This window comes from Hippoglossus stenolepis, chromosome 12 (assembly GCF_022539355.2).
Source record: "Hippoglossus stenolepis isolate QCI-W04-F060 chromosome 12, HSTE1.2, whole genome shotgun sequence".
NCBI lineage: Eukaryota > Metazoa > Chordata > Actinopteri > Pleuronectiformes > Pleuronectidae > Hippoglossus > Hippoglossus stenolepis.
The window spans coordinates 20,189,401-20,205,607 of NC_061494.1; the positions used below are offsets into that span (position 1 = coordinate 20,189,401).

The window sequence follows — 16,207 nt, forward strand, 5'->3', positions numbered from 1 at the left end:
TAGTTTCACAGCTGAAAGGGAAGAAGAAAATAACATATTTCTTTTGACAGGATCCTCTAAGAGAATCTTTCATTTTTAAATAGTTGTCTCTGAAAAACAAAAACAAAAAAGTTGTGTTTTCTGTCAAGTATCGATCAATGTTATTGTTTGACTACAGTTCCCATGATGCTTCGTGAGAGGGGCTCCAGGCCTGTGTTGCTAAATGTTGTTAAAATAAAAATAAAAGATATTGGAGGAAATTAAATTATTAATCTCCAAGAGAACAAGGTGCTTTGAATCAAAGGCATTTCTCATATTTATGGTTTTAAACACATTTTCACGTTTCATAAATGATCAGTGAAAACCAAGTGTCCGTGATAAAACTGATCATAACACGCCACCTCGTGGTCTAATGTGTACATGACACATGCCACTGAATCAGCTTTCCTCCTGCTGGTCAGCCGTGGCAAGTGCATTTACTCAAGTATTGTACAAGTACACTTTTGAGGTACTGAAGTATTTTCTATAATTCATTTTTACAATATTTTAGAAGGAATCATGTGGAAACCACTTGTTTTTACATCACATGTCAATACATCAACAAGTGTGTGATCCTGATAAATAACATCTTCAGATAATATCAATATACTTTTCCTCCACTTTCTCCCGTGCTCTTTTTTTCATCCTTTTATTTTCATCTCTACATTTGAATTTTATTTTTATTAAAATAAAAAAAAAACCTCAATGTTAATTTCATGTCACAAAAAACAATTAAGAAAAATGTGAAATTTGCAGCAGACGTGAGCAGAGTTACCTCCTCAGATTAATTTAAAAGAAAAAAACATAACACAACAATATTCCGTTTGCTAAGATATTTATTTACACATTTAACTAGTGGCCATTATATGAAAAGAAAGAACATTTTTACAGTTTATTTACATCACCTGTAAGGCATTGCGAATAAAAATGTACATTGAAATTTAACAAGAAAAACAATAGCACACGTAAACGGAACAAAGCTAAATGAATTTACATGGAAGTAGAAAATACAAATGATAAAACTTAAATAAAATGAATGTTTGGAACATGTGGGAGGAAAAAAATAATCTCACATTATTAAAGTCGTCTTCGCTCTGCGGCTCTTTGAGTGTTTCATCGACAATCTGGAGTGAAGCGAGACGAGGGAACGTTGCTCAGGTTTCTGGATTATTCATCTTAATCTAAACCATATTGCACATATTGTATTTTCCAAATGAGTTTGAGCACAAAGACAAAAATAATCAGCGTCTTTTACCATCAACCCGTCCGAGTTTCGAGATTCACGTTGTTTTACATCTCAACGACGACAGCGGATGTTTCCCCGTCATGTTAGAATGAGCGAGGATCATCTCTGACTGTCTTAATTTATATTGCATATCAATTAAATACGAATTATTATCAGAAACCTTTAATCTGTTGTGTTTCTGTGAATGACTGTATTTCATGTGGAATGTTACTGAGTCTTTTAACAGTTGAGTTGATTTTTTAATTAATCTAGCAGACGACAAACATCCAGACAAACCGGTTTAGTTTTGAAATGCTGCTGACATGAAGGAAGGAGGAATGATGTCACAAACAGAAGAAGTATTTGACCTGTAAAACATCAGTCGTTAGTCTGAGTGTTGACGGAGGAGTGTTGGTGAGCAGAGAGGAACGTTACACCTGAAACATCGCGACCATCGTTTACGTTTCCCGAGTCTTCGAGATTAAGAGAATCAGAAAGTTTTTCTATCTTTATCCGATGATCTGTCAGAGACTCGTAGTGGAAACTATTACTTTTAATGTATATTCAAACTTCATCTCCAGTCTTTTTATTGTAAAGTGCTTCGTTACCACTTTTTAAAAAACAAACGTGTGCTGCTGAGAGTTAGTGTGATGTCAGAGATCATGTGACGTCCATGAAGCACGATGTCATGGTTTCACCGTCAAGCCCTGGCTTCTGATTGGCTGTTGTACAACATCAACAGCTGAGTCTTATTGGTGGAGTGATTTGGTGTAAGAGCGGAAAACAAGGCGAGGGAGAGGTCGGAGGAAAAAAGATTTTGTTGTTGAAATATTAAAAGATGATTTTACTTGACAGCAGTGACATGTTTTAATCTTTACGACGTCAGTGTGTGTTTCTGTTCTTCCTTCTGGTTTGACATTTTGAAATTTAGGAAGAATCTGGTCGTTATCAACAGCAAAAAAGTCAGGATGAAAATGTCCGTCCTTCATCCTCTGCTGTTTGGTGACATTCGCAGAGGTGTGTGTAGAGTTAGGGATGAACTGGTGCTGAGGTTTATATTTAATAGTGTTTAAATCTGAGTGTTAAAAACAGACGGGCCTGCAGGGGGCGTCCTGTGTGTGAGATTTTAATTTAGATAAATTGCTTAATTTCTAGCATTGATCATTGTTGCCGTGGTTATTATTGTAGTAAAAACCTGTTTAAACGATAACCTTTGTGTGTCCATACGACTCGATGCCACACAAACAGTTTATAATGTTTAATTTTCGGTTATGACCAAATGTTTTGCCTCCAACAACAAATAAGACAGGATGAACGTTCACGAAGATGCGTCGGTGCTGCAGGTAGAAAGTGTTCTGACAGAAAATCTTAATTGAACGCTAATTGAAAACTGCGTCGTCCTACATTCAAAGTTGTTCCACCAGATTTTAACTTAAAAAATAAAAGGCATCATCAGAGATTTTTAGATTCAGGAGAAGATTTCAAATGATTTAATACAAAGAGGAAATAATTGTTGAGTCCAGTTGAATAATTAGTGTCCTGTAAAAACAGAATATGTTATTATATTAGTTTTTTACTCAATGAGGATCAATGATTCGACGTATTCTTCGCTTACGATTTGGAAAATCTACGTCGTACAAAATGTCTTTAAGATTCTTACCATGTTATTTTCTATTTGTCAAGAGATTTTAAGTTTAAAAAGTTACAGTTTAAAGTTGGAGCCTTATCAATCGTCTGGTTCGAGCTGGAAGAGCAGCAAATGAAACAACAGTGTGAAATTTTAAAAAAACCACGAAGACCAAAGTTAATTATTAAACCACAGACGAGTCGAAGCCTTCAGAAAATGATTAGCACCGAAACATTAGAGCTGGAGTCTGAGAATTACACACGGAGAAATACTCGCTCTTAGTGGCGTAGACATCCCGACACGGAGGAGACAGAATCACCACAAACCGATCAAAGGCCAGGATCAAGTGTTTGCACCCGGCCAGCGGCTGAAAGTCTGTTTGATTTTTCCACCTTTGATACGCTGGTGAAACATGACGCTGCTGCTTCATCAAAACTAAATCCCTACGTGAAATACTGACAGTGGCTGTGGAGGTTTGACCGACCGCTCTGGTCCCTGCGCAGACTCCCGGGGGCCGTTGTTCCTTCACCGACCTGGACGCTCAAGCTGACGGTTCCTCTGACCTCAGCCTCGTGTTTGCTTCGAGCTTGGGAGTGAAGAGTTTAGCTTGAAGCTACGCAGCCTCAGGTGTTCGCTTCAGTGCCGACAGGACGGGCTCACATTCACCTCTGAAGTTCCCGGCCGCCTGACGCCAGCTCCATCCTCCTCCACAGCAGCGTTTGGCATCAGCAGTTAACTTCGCAACGCCGGGCTGGTGTTTTTATCCACCTCTTTGTTTCCTTCCTTCGTCAAAGCAGAAAACACCTGAAACAAAACAGAACAAATTAAAAATTTGAGTCCCTTGTGAAATCAGGAAAAAAAAATCTCATCTGATTTAATTTAACATCTTTCTAGAAATGCAAAGTAAAGAAAAAACTCTTCCTCAGCAACTGACCTGAGCCCAGCGGCGGTTTCTGCTGATCATGTGCGTGTTGGCCATGGCCACGAAGAGCGTGTGCGACTGCAGGTCATCGGGCAGGCGCGTGAGGAACTGAGCGATGTGGATGAAGTCCATCTGCAGCAGGACTTCCTCGAACAGACGCAGGATACCCAGCCCCGTTCGAAACAGGCTCTCCTCCCCGTCCCGACAGAAGACGTCCCACACTCGACACGCCACGTCCAGGGGGAGGGACTTACTGTACAGCGTGAAGATCCTGCACAGACGGACACTTTAGATTACTCAGGTGTTCACTGTTGCTCTGAATGAGGAATCAGAATGATTTCATCAGCTGTTCAGTGGAAGACACCAGACTCACCAGTCGATGAGATAGAGGTCAGGGGTCAGGCTGTTCGTCTGGAAGTGGCTGAAGAGACGGGGAAGATTCTCCTCAAAGAAAACCTCAAAGGCTGCAAAGTATTTCAACATCTGACGAAGGGAAGAAAAGGAGGCGAAAAAAAAAGATCAGACGACAGATAAAACAGACGCGCAAGCCAAGTAACGTGAAAAACGATGTACCAGTTCGTGGTCGACCCTGAAGAACGCCATCTGACAGGGTTTATTGAGCAGGTTGGCGAAGGTGATGAAGGCCTCTGCCTCCTCCAGGTTGAGGATCAGAACAGCAGCGATGAACGACATCCCCTGAACCTGAAAACACACAAACGTCACGTACGTGTTTTTGTTTCATCGGTTTCATTTAATGTTTCAGCTTTAAAATACACACACAATTCCCACAATCCACTTTTAGGAGGCACACGCATTTAAACATTCTAGTTTTCAACCAAACCTCTAAAAGTAAGAAGCTTTTAGCAGAAAATGAGACATGGGAACTCGTTGTTCATGTGGACGACTGTTATCACCTGTTCTCTGGGGCCCCTCTCAGCTCAGGGTCCCAAACAATTGCCCTCTTTATCTCCCCTGTTGCGATGCCCCTGAGTCTGTTAATCATTGAATATCATCACTTTGAGGGTGGAGGAGGAAAATCAAACTCACATAGCCGATGTCGGGCCTGTAACAGGTGTAAGCTCCGAGAACACTGTGGAGGAGGTCGTGGTACGGACCGCCCTGAGGAGAGAGGAGAGAGGAAGTGAGGAGATCGAATCATTGTCCTAAACGCATCATTTAGCGACATCACAATTACCTGAGGTTTTACTTTGTCTGGTGAATCCTAAAATATCAAAACTCTCCACTTCACTACCTGATTTACAAAACTGTTAAGTTCCATTTAAAAAATACAGAGGATAACAACTGGTGTCAGTGTTTCTTTCTGTAGTATCGTCACTTCACCCTCAACCTTTCTAGAAGTGACAGCCGACAGATCGTTGTCACGGTGACAGAAACACACAAGCAGACGCGTTACCTTCTGGAAGATGAAGAGCGAGGGGAAGGTTCTGGAAATGTCCAGTTTGATGAGGTCCAGACTGGACTCTCTGTCGGCCAGAGACGCTCCATCTGCCAGAGAAACACACACACAGAGAAAGGTTTAGTTTCCAGTTCTGACTGTTCGACAGCAGCAGAGACTCGTTTCACGCCGCGGCTGCGTCATACCGCTCTCGTTGTCGTTCACTGAGCTGGTCTCGCTGTAGCTCCTCCACTTCTCTTTGGCTCTGGACAGAAAGATCTCGTACAGATCTGCATGAAACACAAAAACACGTCAAACCAGGATCAAGCCTGGATCGTAAATCTTTTTAAAACACCTTACAAAGAAATGGTTTCATTTCAAACAGGCTCTGTGACCCAACTGGAGGAAACTTCATTTGTTGGAGCTATTTTCAGCAGCAGATTAATCAAGTGAGAGTGAATAAAAGAAAGTGTGTGTCAGTTCGTACCTGACGTGATGTTGAGCTCGTTGCCGATGGCGAGACTCCAAACTCGACCTCTGACGCTGGGAGGAAGTCCCTGCCACCACAGGTCCCTCACCCGCCTCGTCCCCTTCCTACACACACACACACACACACACACACACACACACACACACACACACACACACACACACACACACACACACACACACACACACACACACACACACACACACACACACACACACACACACACACACACACAGAGAGAGAGTGAGCTAAATATACGAGTGGTGCAAACACACATACACTGTATTAAACACACACACACACACGGAGCAGAGCGGACGTACATGGTGTCCCAGTGAGGCAGGATCTCAGTGTTCCAGATGACCATGGCGTTGGAGATGCTGTCCTCCTGCCGGTGTCTCTCCTTCATCTGACGCTTCTTCCTCTGTGCTTCTTTCAACTCTGAGCGAAGGACACACACACACACACTGAACATCTGTCTTTGTGGGGACCAGTTTTAGTTTTAAACCAGTGTACTGAGGACATTTCAGCCTGTGTGTATGTGTGTGTGTGTGTGTGTGTGTGTGTGTGTGTGTGTGTGTGTGTGTGTGTGTACCTCTCCTCTTGGCTCCTGCCACCATCTCCTCATATTCGAGTTTGTGTCGCTGAGTTTCCTCTTCAGATTTGGCCGGAAGGTTCCTGAAGGAGAGAGAAAGAGAATCAGACGGACGGATGGATGAACAGATGGAAAGATGGATGGATGGAGAGATGAGCAGTTTCAGGTAACAGGTTCCGCCCTGGGGACTCCTTCTCTCTTTCTGTGTGTTCTCGTGTTCCTCCTGCGTCTCTCACCAGATGCTCACTGTTGCTAAGCGACTGCTAAGACGATCACAACTGTTACTCACGCTGGTCGATCCTCCAGGATGAGAGCTGTGGTGGAAAGAGGCTCAAACTCCAGGTTCTTCCTCCTCCCTGCAGCTGGGGGGCGCTCCCGACACGGGGACACATCTGAGTCCTTCACCTCCTCCTCTTCCTCCTCCTCCTCTTCCTCCTCCTGTGGAAACTACAGTTCAGAAAAAACAAGTCTCTAAGTCTCTCAGTGCTTCTTACAGAGCAGCGACTGATCATTGTTTTCATTCAAATTCCTGAAAACCAATAAATCTTTGATAAAAGCCGATGAGGACGAAAACTCAGAAAAATGGAAGATCCGAAATCTGCAATGCAAAAACACCTGGATGAAAAATATCTGTAGATTGTGCTAAACGTTCCAAAGCATCGACAACTACTGAACAGACCGTGAGATTATTTTTTGTGTAGTTAAAATAATTTAAGTTTCAGTCGCTTTAATTCTTCATATTATCGTATTTTCTCCTAATGCATACAGCAAACACCCCCCCCACACACACACACACAATCAGAACCCTTGTTGGACGACGACAGTTGGACGATAACTTGCATAAAGAATCAGAGTCTGAAGAGAGCTCCATCTGTGTGTGTGTGTGTACTCACACTTGCACATGCACCATCAAAGCTGACAAATACAGGTGTGTGTTTGTGTGTCTCTCATTTTGTGTGTGCATATTTACATGTGGCTGCCGCTTAATGAATGTCAAGACTTGTGTCTGTGTATGTGAGTCTAACGGTCGAAGCACTGCAGTGTGTGTGTGTGTGTGTGTGTGTGTGTGTGTGTGTGTGTGTGTGTGTGTGTGTGTGTGTGTGTGTGTGTGTGTGTGTGTGTGTGTGTGTGTGTGTGTGTGTGTGTGTGTCCTGCACAACAAACAGTTCATTCACAGGAACAGAACAGCTGTGGGTCAACAAGACAACAAGCCCTTTATAAACAGAGGTCTGAGCGTCACCAGCAGAGGGAGACGACTTCCCTCAGACTGTGGCTCTGACACCTTCACTAAAAGTTGAGCCTCATGTATGAAATCATGTGACTGATCCAGAGATTTCAGAAAAAAAACTGCATCATGAAAGCTGCTTCATAACATACAATAACTTTCTGTGATACAGAATTACATTGTAATTATAGTTATTATATAAGTCAAATATAAAGTTCACTGTATCCATGGAGATTTCCACCAAGATTACTTAACTGCTGCTTTTTAAAAATCTTAATGGAACAACTGAACTTTTTTCTAACAGTTTGGAACTGATTTTAAACAGTTACATTAAATAGCTCAAGCACTTAGTCTCATACTGTGATAAACTGAAGAGAATCATCACAGCTGCCGACACGAGACCAGTGAGCTTCAGACTTTGACGAGTTACTGTTCCACGTTTAAATCAACGCTTTGCAACTTTATAATCTCACATCATCTGTTGCTAAATCGCAGCGAGGTTGTTCCTTTGTTTTCTTGGTGGTAGAATCTATTAAAAAAAAACTAATCGACTTTTCAAGCAGCAGTGAAGGCACCAGCCAATCAAATTAGGTTTATATTTATTTAAGTCCGGCCCTAACATTAAAATGGAAGAGAGATAATTATTGATTAATAATCCAGTTCTCCATGATCCGATATTATTAACTCCACACAAACAGCAGGAGACCAGACCTGGAGCGGAGGCAGAGACAGAACCAGCCTCACTACCGAGTCGGCTATAGCAGAAAACTGTGATTGGTTGATGTCATTGTGATGATCGCACCTTCTCTCATGTCTATGTTCGATACCTGAGTGGATCAAAAAGGTTCCTCTTCATCTTGTCTGTTGTGTCAGCTGCACTCTGAACCGGGGATAATGGTCTTTTTTTTATAAATTTATCATGTACGTTAGGTTTGGACGGTTTCACCACAGGTGTAAAGACGCTGACTTCAGACCACAAGAAAAGCCTGTTGATGACTGATGATGAAGATTCCTGCGAATGATCACAGTGACGATTAGATGAGGTCAGTCATTCCTCCTCCCCCTCTCCCTCCTCCCCCTCTCTTCCTCCGTTCTCCTCCTCCGTTCTCCTCCTCAATTGTGTATCTGACGTGTCCACCAGCTGAAGCCAAACCACATCTGGTTCACTCCTTTCCCTGATGAATCATCTGAATCTGGCAGCTGTCATGTGAGCAGAGCGAGCGCGGAGGCTGGTGGCTGTCAGACGCTTTTGCTGTTAGCGTTGCCGGGCCTGGGTCTGCATCCTCCGAAAGCTCAGAGGTCACAACAACAGCAAGGACAGCAGAGATTTGGCATCTTGTTCAAAGGCACTTTAGCAAAGTGGGAACGTGCCACTAATGGATGAGACGACAGGGACACAGCTGCTGCCTGACAGGTTTCACTGATGTGAAAATCAAACGTAGTTTAATTAAATTGAGCCAGAACACGTGTGTGTGTGTGTGTGTGTGTGTGTGTGTGTGTGTGTGTGTGTGTGTGTGTGTGTGTGTGTGTGTGTCTAGGATAGCACCTGCTCTAGATGGAAGATGAACAGCTGTGTGTGCATGTCCGAGCCTTATACAACACAACAAGTGGGACTTACAGGGGTAAATTGTGTGTGTGTGTGTTTGCTAGGCAAATTCCTCACACTGTCTGCAGCTGGGGAGGCAGATGATCGATCGCACGCACGCACGCACACGCACACACTCTATTTTACTGTCTTATTCCAGCGGTTGTATGTAAACAGAAGCAGGCTGACAGCGTTACTCATCCTCTGAAGATTCGTACTGACAAACACAACTCATCGGTCGGACCAATCACACGTCAGTCCTCTTCATCTGCACTTTATATTCAACAGCTTACAAAAGCAGAAAAAACACTAACTCAACATGGAGGCTCTCACAGTGCGGAGACACTGGTTCAGAAAATACGGATTTATTTCTATTTTGAAGTTTCCGCAAACATGTAAAGTTGTTCTGGACAATTTATCAAGACCACAGGTTTAAGAGGCGGAGGAGTGAATCAGCAAGATGACGTGGACGTGAAGAACCAACCTGCTGATTGGACACTGTGGAGGCTGGGTCTTTAGTTGGATCCGCCCCTCTGGCTCCTGTCTTGCCGAACAGTCGCCATCCTGCTGCATTATGGGTCGGTGCCTTTGGCTCTTTGGATCTCCTAGAAAATAGGCTCCTGAAAGGGAAATGAGAAGAAAGACTCAGGATTTGTGATGATGGGCTCACACTAAAGTGGGTGAAAGGGTGTTTAAATGTATTTACTTTCTCGAAAGATTCTCTGGACAAAACCAAAGCTGGAATTGTTTTTGTAAATCTGTTTCCATGGTTTACGATGAACAGCTTTTTTCCTCTAAACCTTAAAGTTGCTGATGCCAGATGCTGCAGATAAAAGGTTTCAGTTCCTCAAACGAACGCAAGAGAAAATCCAGCGAAAAACACTGGGAGACGTAATGAGGTAAATTCATCCTCATCATCATTCTGACCACAATCGTGCAACTGCAGCAGATTCTGAAGATGATGATGATGATGACGGAGGGGGAAAAAAGAAGCTGCCAGATCGACAGTCTGAGGAGGAGGAGACAGAGGGAAGGAGGGAGAGGAAGTGTGAAGAACACCACACACACACACACAGCCACACACACACACACACAGCTACAGGTGCTGCTCAGGTGTCGGCAGAGAACAAGGCTTCTTCTCATCCCAGGCGCAGTTTGATGAAACCGACACATAGTGAAGCTTCGTGTTTTATTTCTCTCTCGTTTGAATCGAGACGACCTGACCCGTTCTATCTGACTCACCGGCACTGTCAGCTCCTCATCTTCTTCAATAAAGATTTGTGTATTTGTTAATTTGCAGAAGATGAAGCGGAGAAGCTCAAACCTCACAGGGCTCCGTTTTTTATTTCATGTTTGTTTTTTTTAAACCACAGTTTCACCAAAGCTTCCACAGACAGGTAGAATAAAGCAGAGACAGAGAGCAGCAGTGGTGAGACCAGACCACAGTGACGAAACATGGAGAAAACAACTTCCTCTTTTTATTTCTGGTTTCACTTGCTGCACGAGTGAGACAGAAGGTAAACATGTAGCCGATAGTTTTCACCCAATGTCTGTCACTACTTCTCTCCAATTCTCTAAAGTTAAACGGGGTTCAGTTCACGAATCACAGCAGAGGATGGCGACTGTAAAAAAGTAAATTGTGAAGTAAATCTTCTACAAAACAAAATCCATCATTCTTATAATTTAACTAATTTGAAACTTAGGTTGTGAGTTGGTTCTTGTAATTTCCCTGATTTTACAGGAGGATAAATTGAACCATGAAAAGGTCAAAAACGTTAAACACAACACAAGCAGACGTCTGTCAGAGAAAACAGTCTTCAGGCAGCGAGTTGTTCATTTAAATAAAGAAACATTCCTGCTTCTATTTGATCCTCCCCGTCCTGCCCTCAGCTACGCTGTGAAACAAACAGCCAGCGTGGACATTTTCCAGCGCTGCTCCGTTTGTCTGGATTTCCTCTGAGACGGCTGGACGCTCCAGCCAGCTGTCGAGGCCCGAGTCCAAAACCAGGCTCACACTGACGGAGATTTAAAAAAAACACAGATTTTCCTCCACCTGCCAGTCGGACAGGATTTTCTCTATAGACAAACAGAGAACGATCTGCCCCCTCAGGCTGTGAACTGCTCTCTGGACCGAATTCTTGAATATTTTCAGGAAAAGACAAGGTTTTAACTGTATTTAACCTTTTTACCTCCTCATACAGAAATGTCGTCGGGGTGCAGGGACAGACTTTACGATTTATGACATTCTCACAGATACTGAAGCCACACAGTCTGATGACGCCATTTTCTTTTAGCTGTAAAACCTGCAGCTGCATAAAGTCATGTAGACTTAAAGTCAGAGTGATTTACAAAAACAAATCCTCTTGATATCTACTCTGACATCATGTTCATGGTTCTGTCTTATAATCGGACCTCTCCTAAATAAACAGACGCTCGGCCAACCGCTGTCACCACTTTGGTCTCCCTGACAACCCTGAGCTCAATTAAGATGTTTTCAGAACTACACTGAACTACGGATTTTCTCCTGAAAATATCCAGAGGTTCTGTATGTGAGAACGCAAATGTCTGAGTCAGTTGCTCAGGACATTCTCTGGAGTTTTTCCTGCTGCCCCCTGGTAAAAACTCAGAATAATGTCCAGGTGAGAATACAGCAAGAAAATGTCTGGAAACATCCCAGTGAGCGAGTGGACGTGTTGATGAGGTTTCTAACACGTGACGGACGTGAAACTGGAAGAAGACAAATATCTCAGGATGAAGAAGAGGAGCCATACACGTAGAAGACGAAGACGTCAATGTGGATTTCTTTCACCGAACAGTTTAATGTTTGAGATAGAAACAGTTTAATGTAAAAACTAAAAGTTATAATCATGTATTGATGATAAAGGTAAAGGCTGGAGACGACCAAGTTAATCATTTATAGATATTTTGCCTTATATACTATTTATTTTATAAATTATCAGTTATTGAGTTCCTCTCAGTCATTTAACTTCCTTTTTTTATTTTTAAATAGTTCATAGTTTAGGGAAAGAAAATAATAAAAACTACGTGTTGAGAGTGTAAAATTACATAGTGTGTAAAATGTGTGACGAGAGAATCTTTACTCGTGCACCTGTGAGTGTGGCTGTTGAACCCTGACGTGTCTGAAATAGCAGCTTTTCAGGAACCGAGAACCTGACGGGCTTAGCATCTCTGCCGTGCGGCGGCTAAACAACGTGACGAATCGGCACGATAGTCGACTCGGCTTCAGAGAGCGAAAGCAGAGGGAGCTGTGAATGTGGGCTACGCCCTGAGGAAAGAGGCTGCACAGAGTCGATGCTCATTTAGTCCTGCTGTATCACTGACTGCTCACATACTCAACTAGGGCGTGATTAACATGTGAGCTGTTACACAGGCTGAAGACTGGAGCTGTGAGATCCTATGAAAAGACATATAAGTCAAACGGTCAATTCGCCAAGATCACCTCCTCTGAAAGGATACAGATCCTGTTCATATTCACATCAATCACTTTAATTAGTGTTATGACTGTAAAATGTTTACATGCTCCAATGTCCACTCTATCAGAATGTCCATTGCTGCAGCTCCTCTTTTCAGCCTCTGTCTCAAACACTTGATTTTTAGCTCCTGTCTCTGCTGGTCCCCTCTGTTGTGATTGGTCCACTGCTGTCGGCCTCCGCTCTCGCTTTACCTGACTTTGTTAGGGGAATGTGAGAGAAGCCGCTTGGCGTGCGAATGTGGGTCAATGTGCAAATATCGGTTGTGTCCTTCCTTCAGGTGAGTAAAGAATATTTGAATTAACTGAGAACTTTCCACATCTGAGTTGCTGTCGTACACAGACGCTGCTTCGTATTCAGGACTCGTGAGCACATGTAGGTTTGACAGCAGCTGATGTGTGGTTTTATATATTGGATATCGATTGGTGTTTACGGCACCAATAGCTCCGTGATAGATACCCGGCCAAAGTCCCCACGAGGTGTGACGGGACCTGAGGGGTTGGGTCAGGTTTGGTCACAACTTTCTGTAACATCGACTCAAACACCAGCTCTGCACTTCCATTGAAAACATCTCACTGCCACAAAACAATAAAGAATCTGTGAGTTTACTGCGACCAAGTGTGTGAGACCGTGTGTGTGTGAGTTCATGTGTGTGTGAGTTCATGTGTGTGTAAGACCGTGTGTGAGTATGTGTGTAAGACCATGTGTGTGTAAGACCGTGTGTGAGTATGTGTGTAAGACCATGTGTGTGTAAGACCGTGTGTGAGTATGTGTGTAAGACCATGTGTGTGTAAGACCGTGTGTGAGTCCATGTGTGTGTGAGTCTGTGCTGTAAGAATAGTTGTTCTCTGTTTAACACTATAAAAGTAAGACTTAGTGTGTTCTGGCTGCCCTTCAGAAAGTTTCTTCATCAACTCCCTGGCGGTGATATCTCCCAATAATCTCCATCAGCTCACATCAGCTCATCCAGACATTCTCCTAACTTTTTACTGGGTTATCGGCTGGAGAAACTTCGGATGAACTCCGGAGAATCTGACTCAGACATTTGCCTTCTCACATTCATCCCCTCTGGAGAATGTCCGGAGATTCTCCGGAGTTCAGGCATGTGTGAAAGCAGCTGTGTGCTGTGCAGTGAAAACTAATAACTTTTGTTCTCTATGTATTTATGGTGGTGGGATGGGGACCATGTCCGGCCACTGTATTTTACCTGGTGAAGAAGTCAGCGATGCCGAATCTCTTCGGCATCAGTTTGCCGTCCGAGCAGTCCGGGTGGTCGGTCAGGTCCGGGAGTTTGTCCGGGGCGCTCTGTCTCCGACCCGCCGCCTCCAACGCGCCCCGACACTCCTCCATGTACCCGTCGTCTCCAAAATAAAAGCCCCCATCCTCGTCCGGGGACAGCGGGGTGGCGTCGCAGCTCAGGGACACCGGGAGGCCGGGGTTAGTCCTCAGGCTCTGCGGCCTGACGGGTAAACTCAGGTCACCGAAACCCGCCTCGTCCTCCTCGGACTCGGGCTCTGAGAGCGGGCTGTCGCCGTTCGGTTTGCTGGGGGGTGACGGGCTGGGTGAGGGGAGTTTGGCACTTGAATCTGGGGTGGGGGAGACCGAGGGGGAGGGAGGGGGCTCCGCGGCAGCAGGCGCATCCTCCCCGGGGCACTGAGTGACCTCTTCCCCGCTGCAGGCCCCGGTCTCTCGCCCTGTCCCCGGGTCCGCATGGATGTCGGTGTCTGAGTCTGAAGAGTCACATGTTGCTCTGGAGCTGTTCACGATGTGTAAACCGCCGTTGGCTAATTTCACTTCCCCGCAGTCCACGTCGCACACACCGGGACTGGAAATCACTGCTGTCGGGTTATAAGCGGTGTCCACCCCGGGGTCCTCACTGTCCACCACCCCGTTGGACATGTCCACAGTTGGACACTGGAAACCTGCGGTGAATCCGCAATTCCCCTGCTGCTTCCCCGGGCATGGCAGCCGCTCGAGGGGGAGAGAAGTCCTGACACTCCCGGTAACCGCACCACCGCCCGTCGGCTCCTCTCCTCCCACGGTTACATCCGGGATTTCCCCCGTGCTCTCCCCCGCAGATCGCTGCAGCATCTGCGGACCCGTCTCCACTGAAACCCGAGTCCCGAGCACAGCCGGAAAGGAAGCGGCCCCTGCGAGGCCGCGGCTGCCCGCTGCTCCTCCCTCCTCCAGGGCCACCATGGCCGGCTCCTCCTGACACAGTGACTCAGTGAATCCGTTCAGGCCGCGGTGGTCACCGACATCCCCCGACACCCCACACCTGTCGGTCAGGCGGTCTGTTAGGCTCCTCTCCACCAACATCACCTCCCTCTGTACCGGGGGCGGATGTACCGACGCGTCGGTGTTTACATTCCTTCCGTTACCGGTCACATAAAAATGGCCCTTCCCGGCTCCCTGACCCCCGCTGACACCGGCTAGCAGTGCGATACTGCGGTCTTTCAGAGCACCGAGCCCCGCTCTCACTCCTCCGGCCTCGTCGTTTAAATCGAAGCAAAGCGACCCTCCTCCAGTCTCCTCCATGTCCGCTCAGTCCGTCAACAGAGCCTCGGCCTCGGGCGTAAGATCCCGCGACGAGTGCCCGTGCCCGGTGGGCCGAGCTCCGCAGCAGCAGGTTCTGATGTTCCGGGAGGAAGGGGCCAGCATTTTAGCCGGAGGAGCCGCAGCGTTGCCCGGAGAACACCGGGAGAACAGCGCTCATTCCCGGTGTGTGACGCGGTGAAGATTGAATAAATCCCTCAGCGCTCAGCTGCGGAGCTGCAGCCTCAGTCCGCCGCCATCTTGAAAATACCCCAACTATGACGTCGGCGCCTCTCTGTGCTGTGATTCGCTGAGCGGTTCGCACTGACGCCTGCTGGTCACTTCCTGTAACTGCAGCAGTTTCTTCAAAATACAATAATAAGTGTTGTGAGGAGTTTTTTATTTTGGGTTTTATTTAACTTTATAATACAGCACTATTCAAAACTTTATCAATTATGTTCATATAAATACATGATAAATAAATAATTTATCATTTATTTAGGGTCATGATCAATAAATAAATACTTTATTTATCATGTATTTATAGATCATGATGATGGATCCTGATCGTGGTGGTAGCTGATTGTTTACTATGATCACAACAAGACACATATTCTACCAGTACTGACAATAACTCCTCAATTCATTTGTCATTGCAGCTCCCTTCATCTCTATCAAACATTTTCTTATGTATAAATACTTTAAACATTGTTACAAGCTGTTTCTTCCAATTAATGTTAATGTTATGTATGTAATTAATGTAAATACTGTTATTTTGTTGATGTGTTCAGTAACACGTAGCATCTATTGTACCTCCGTCCGTCCTTGGAGAGGAATCCTCACACGTGACTGAGGTTTATTTTCCTGTTCAAAAAGTATTTTTGGTAGTTTTACTCTTGTTGAGGGTTAAGAACAGAGGATGTTGCACCTTGTTCAGATCTATGAGACAAACTGTGATTTGTGAATATGAGACAATACAAATACAATTTGATTGATTGATATATAAATAATACTTTTAAACAGGCTCACAAAGCCCTTCATCTGGTTCTACTGGCTGATGCAAGTCTGAGTGATGGTGAGGAAAACACCACCGGACCT

At 44.8% G+C, this 16,207-nt stretch overlaps 1 protein-coding gene across 2 annotated transcripts; it reads right to left on the reverse strand.

Annotated features, from left to right (window-relative positions):
- Positions 1-836: 836 nt before the first annotated feature.
- On the reverse strand, positions 837-15,375 carry LOC118119003 (TBC1 domain family member 12). 2 transcript variants are annotated; one of them, XM_035172634.2, is made up of 13 exons: positions 13,782-15,375; positions 9,568-9,703; positions 6,563-6,711; positions 6,274-6,356; positions 6,002-6,119; positions 5,676-5,782; positions 5,395-5,478; positions 5,207-5,298; positions 4,840-4,911; positions 4,366-4,494; positions 4,166-4,275; positions 3,805-4,063; positions 837-3,674 (listed from the first exon to the last, which is right to left on the reverse strand). In XM_035172634.2, exons 1-13 carry the CDS (start codon positions 15,110-15,112, stop codon positions 3,603-3,605), a joined length of 2,742 nt encoding a protein of 913 aa, XP_035028525.2. In that variant the 5' UTR covers positions 15,113-15,375; the 3' UTR covers positions 837-3,602. The 2 variants fall into 2 exon arrangements, with proteins under 2 accessions (XP_035028525.2, XP_035028524.2); XM_035172633.2 differs by having other exon boundaries at positions 6,563-6,720.
- Positions 15,376-16,207: the final 832 nt, after the last annotated feature.

Bases quoted from the DNA above. Each gene is read 5' to 3' on its own strand.
- LOC118119003 (XM_035172633.2), bottom strand. From the start codon at position 15,112: ATGGAGGAGACTGGAGGAGGGTCGCTTTGCTTCGATTTAAACGACGAG. The intron at 5,479-5,675 runs GTACGAACTGAC...TGTTTCATGCAG, and splicing joins CGAGCTCAACATCACGTCAG to ATCTGTACGAGATCTTTCTG. The intron at 4,495-4,839 runs GTGAGTTTGATT...GTGTGTTTTCAG, and splicing joins ACAGGCCCGACATCGGCTAT to GTTCAGGGGATGTCGTTCAT.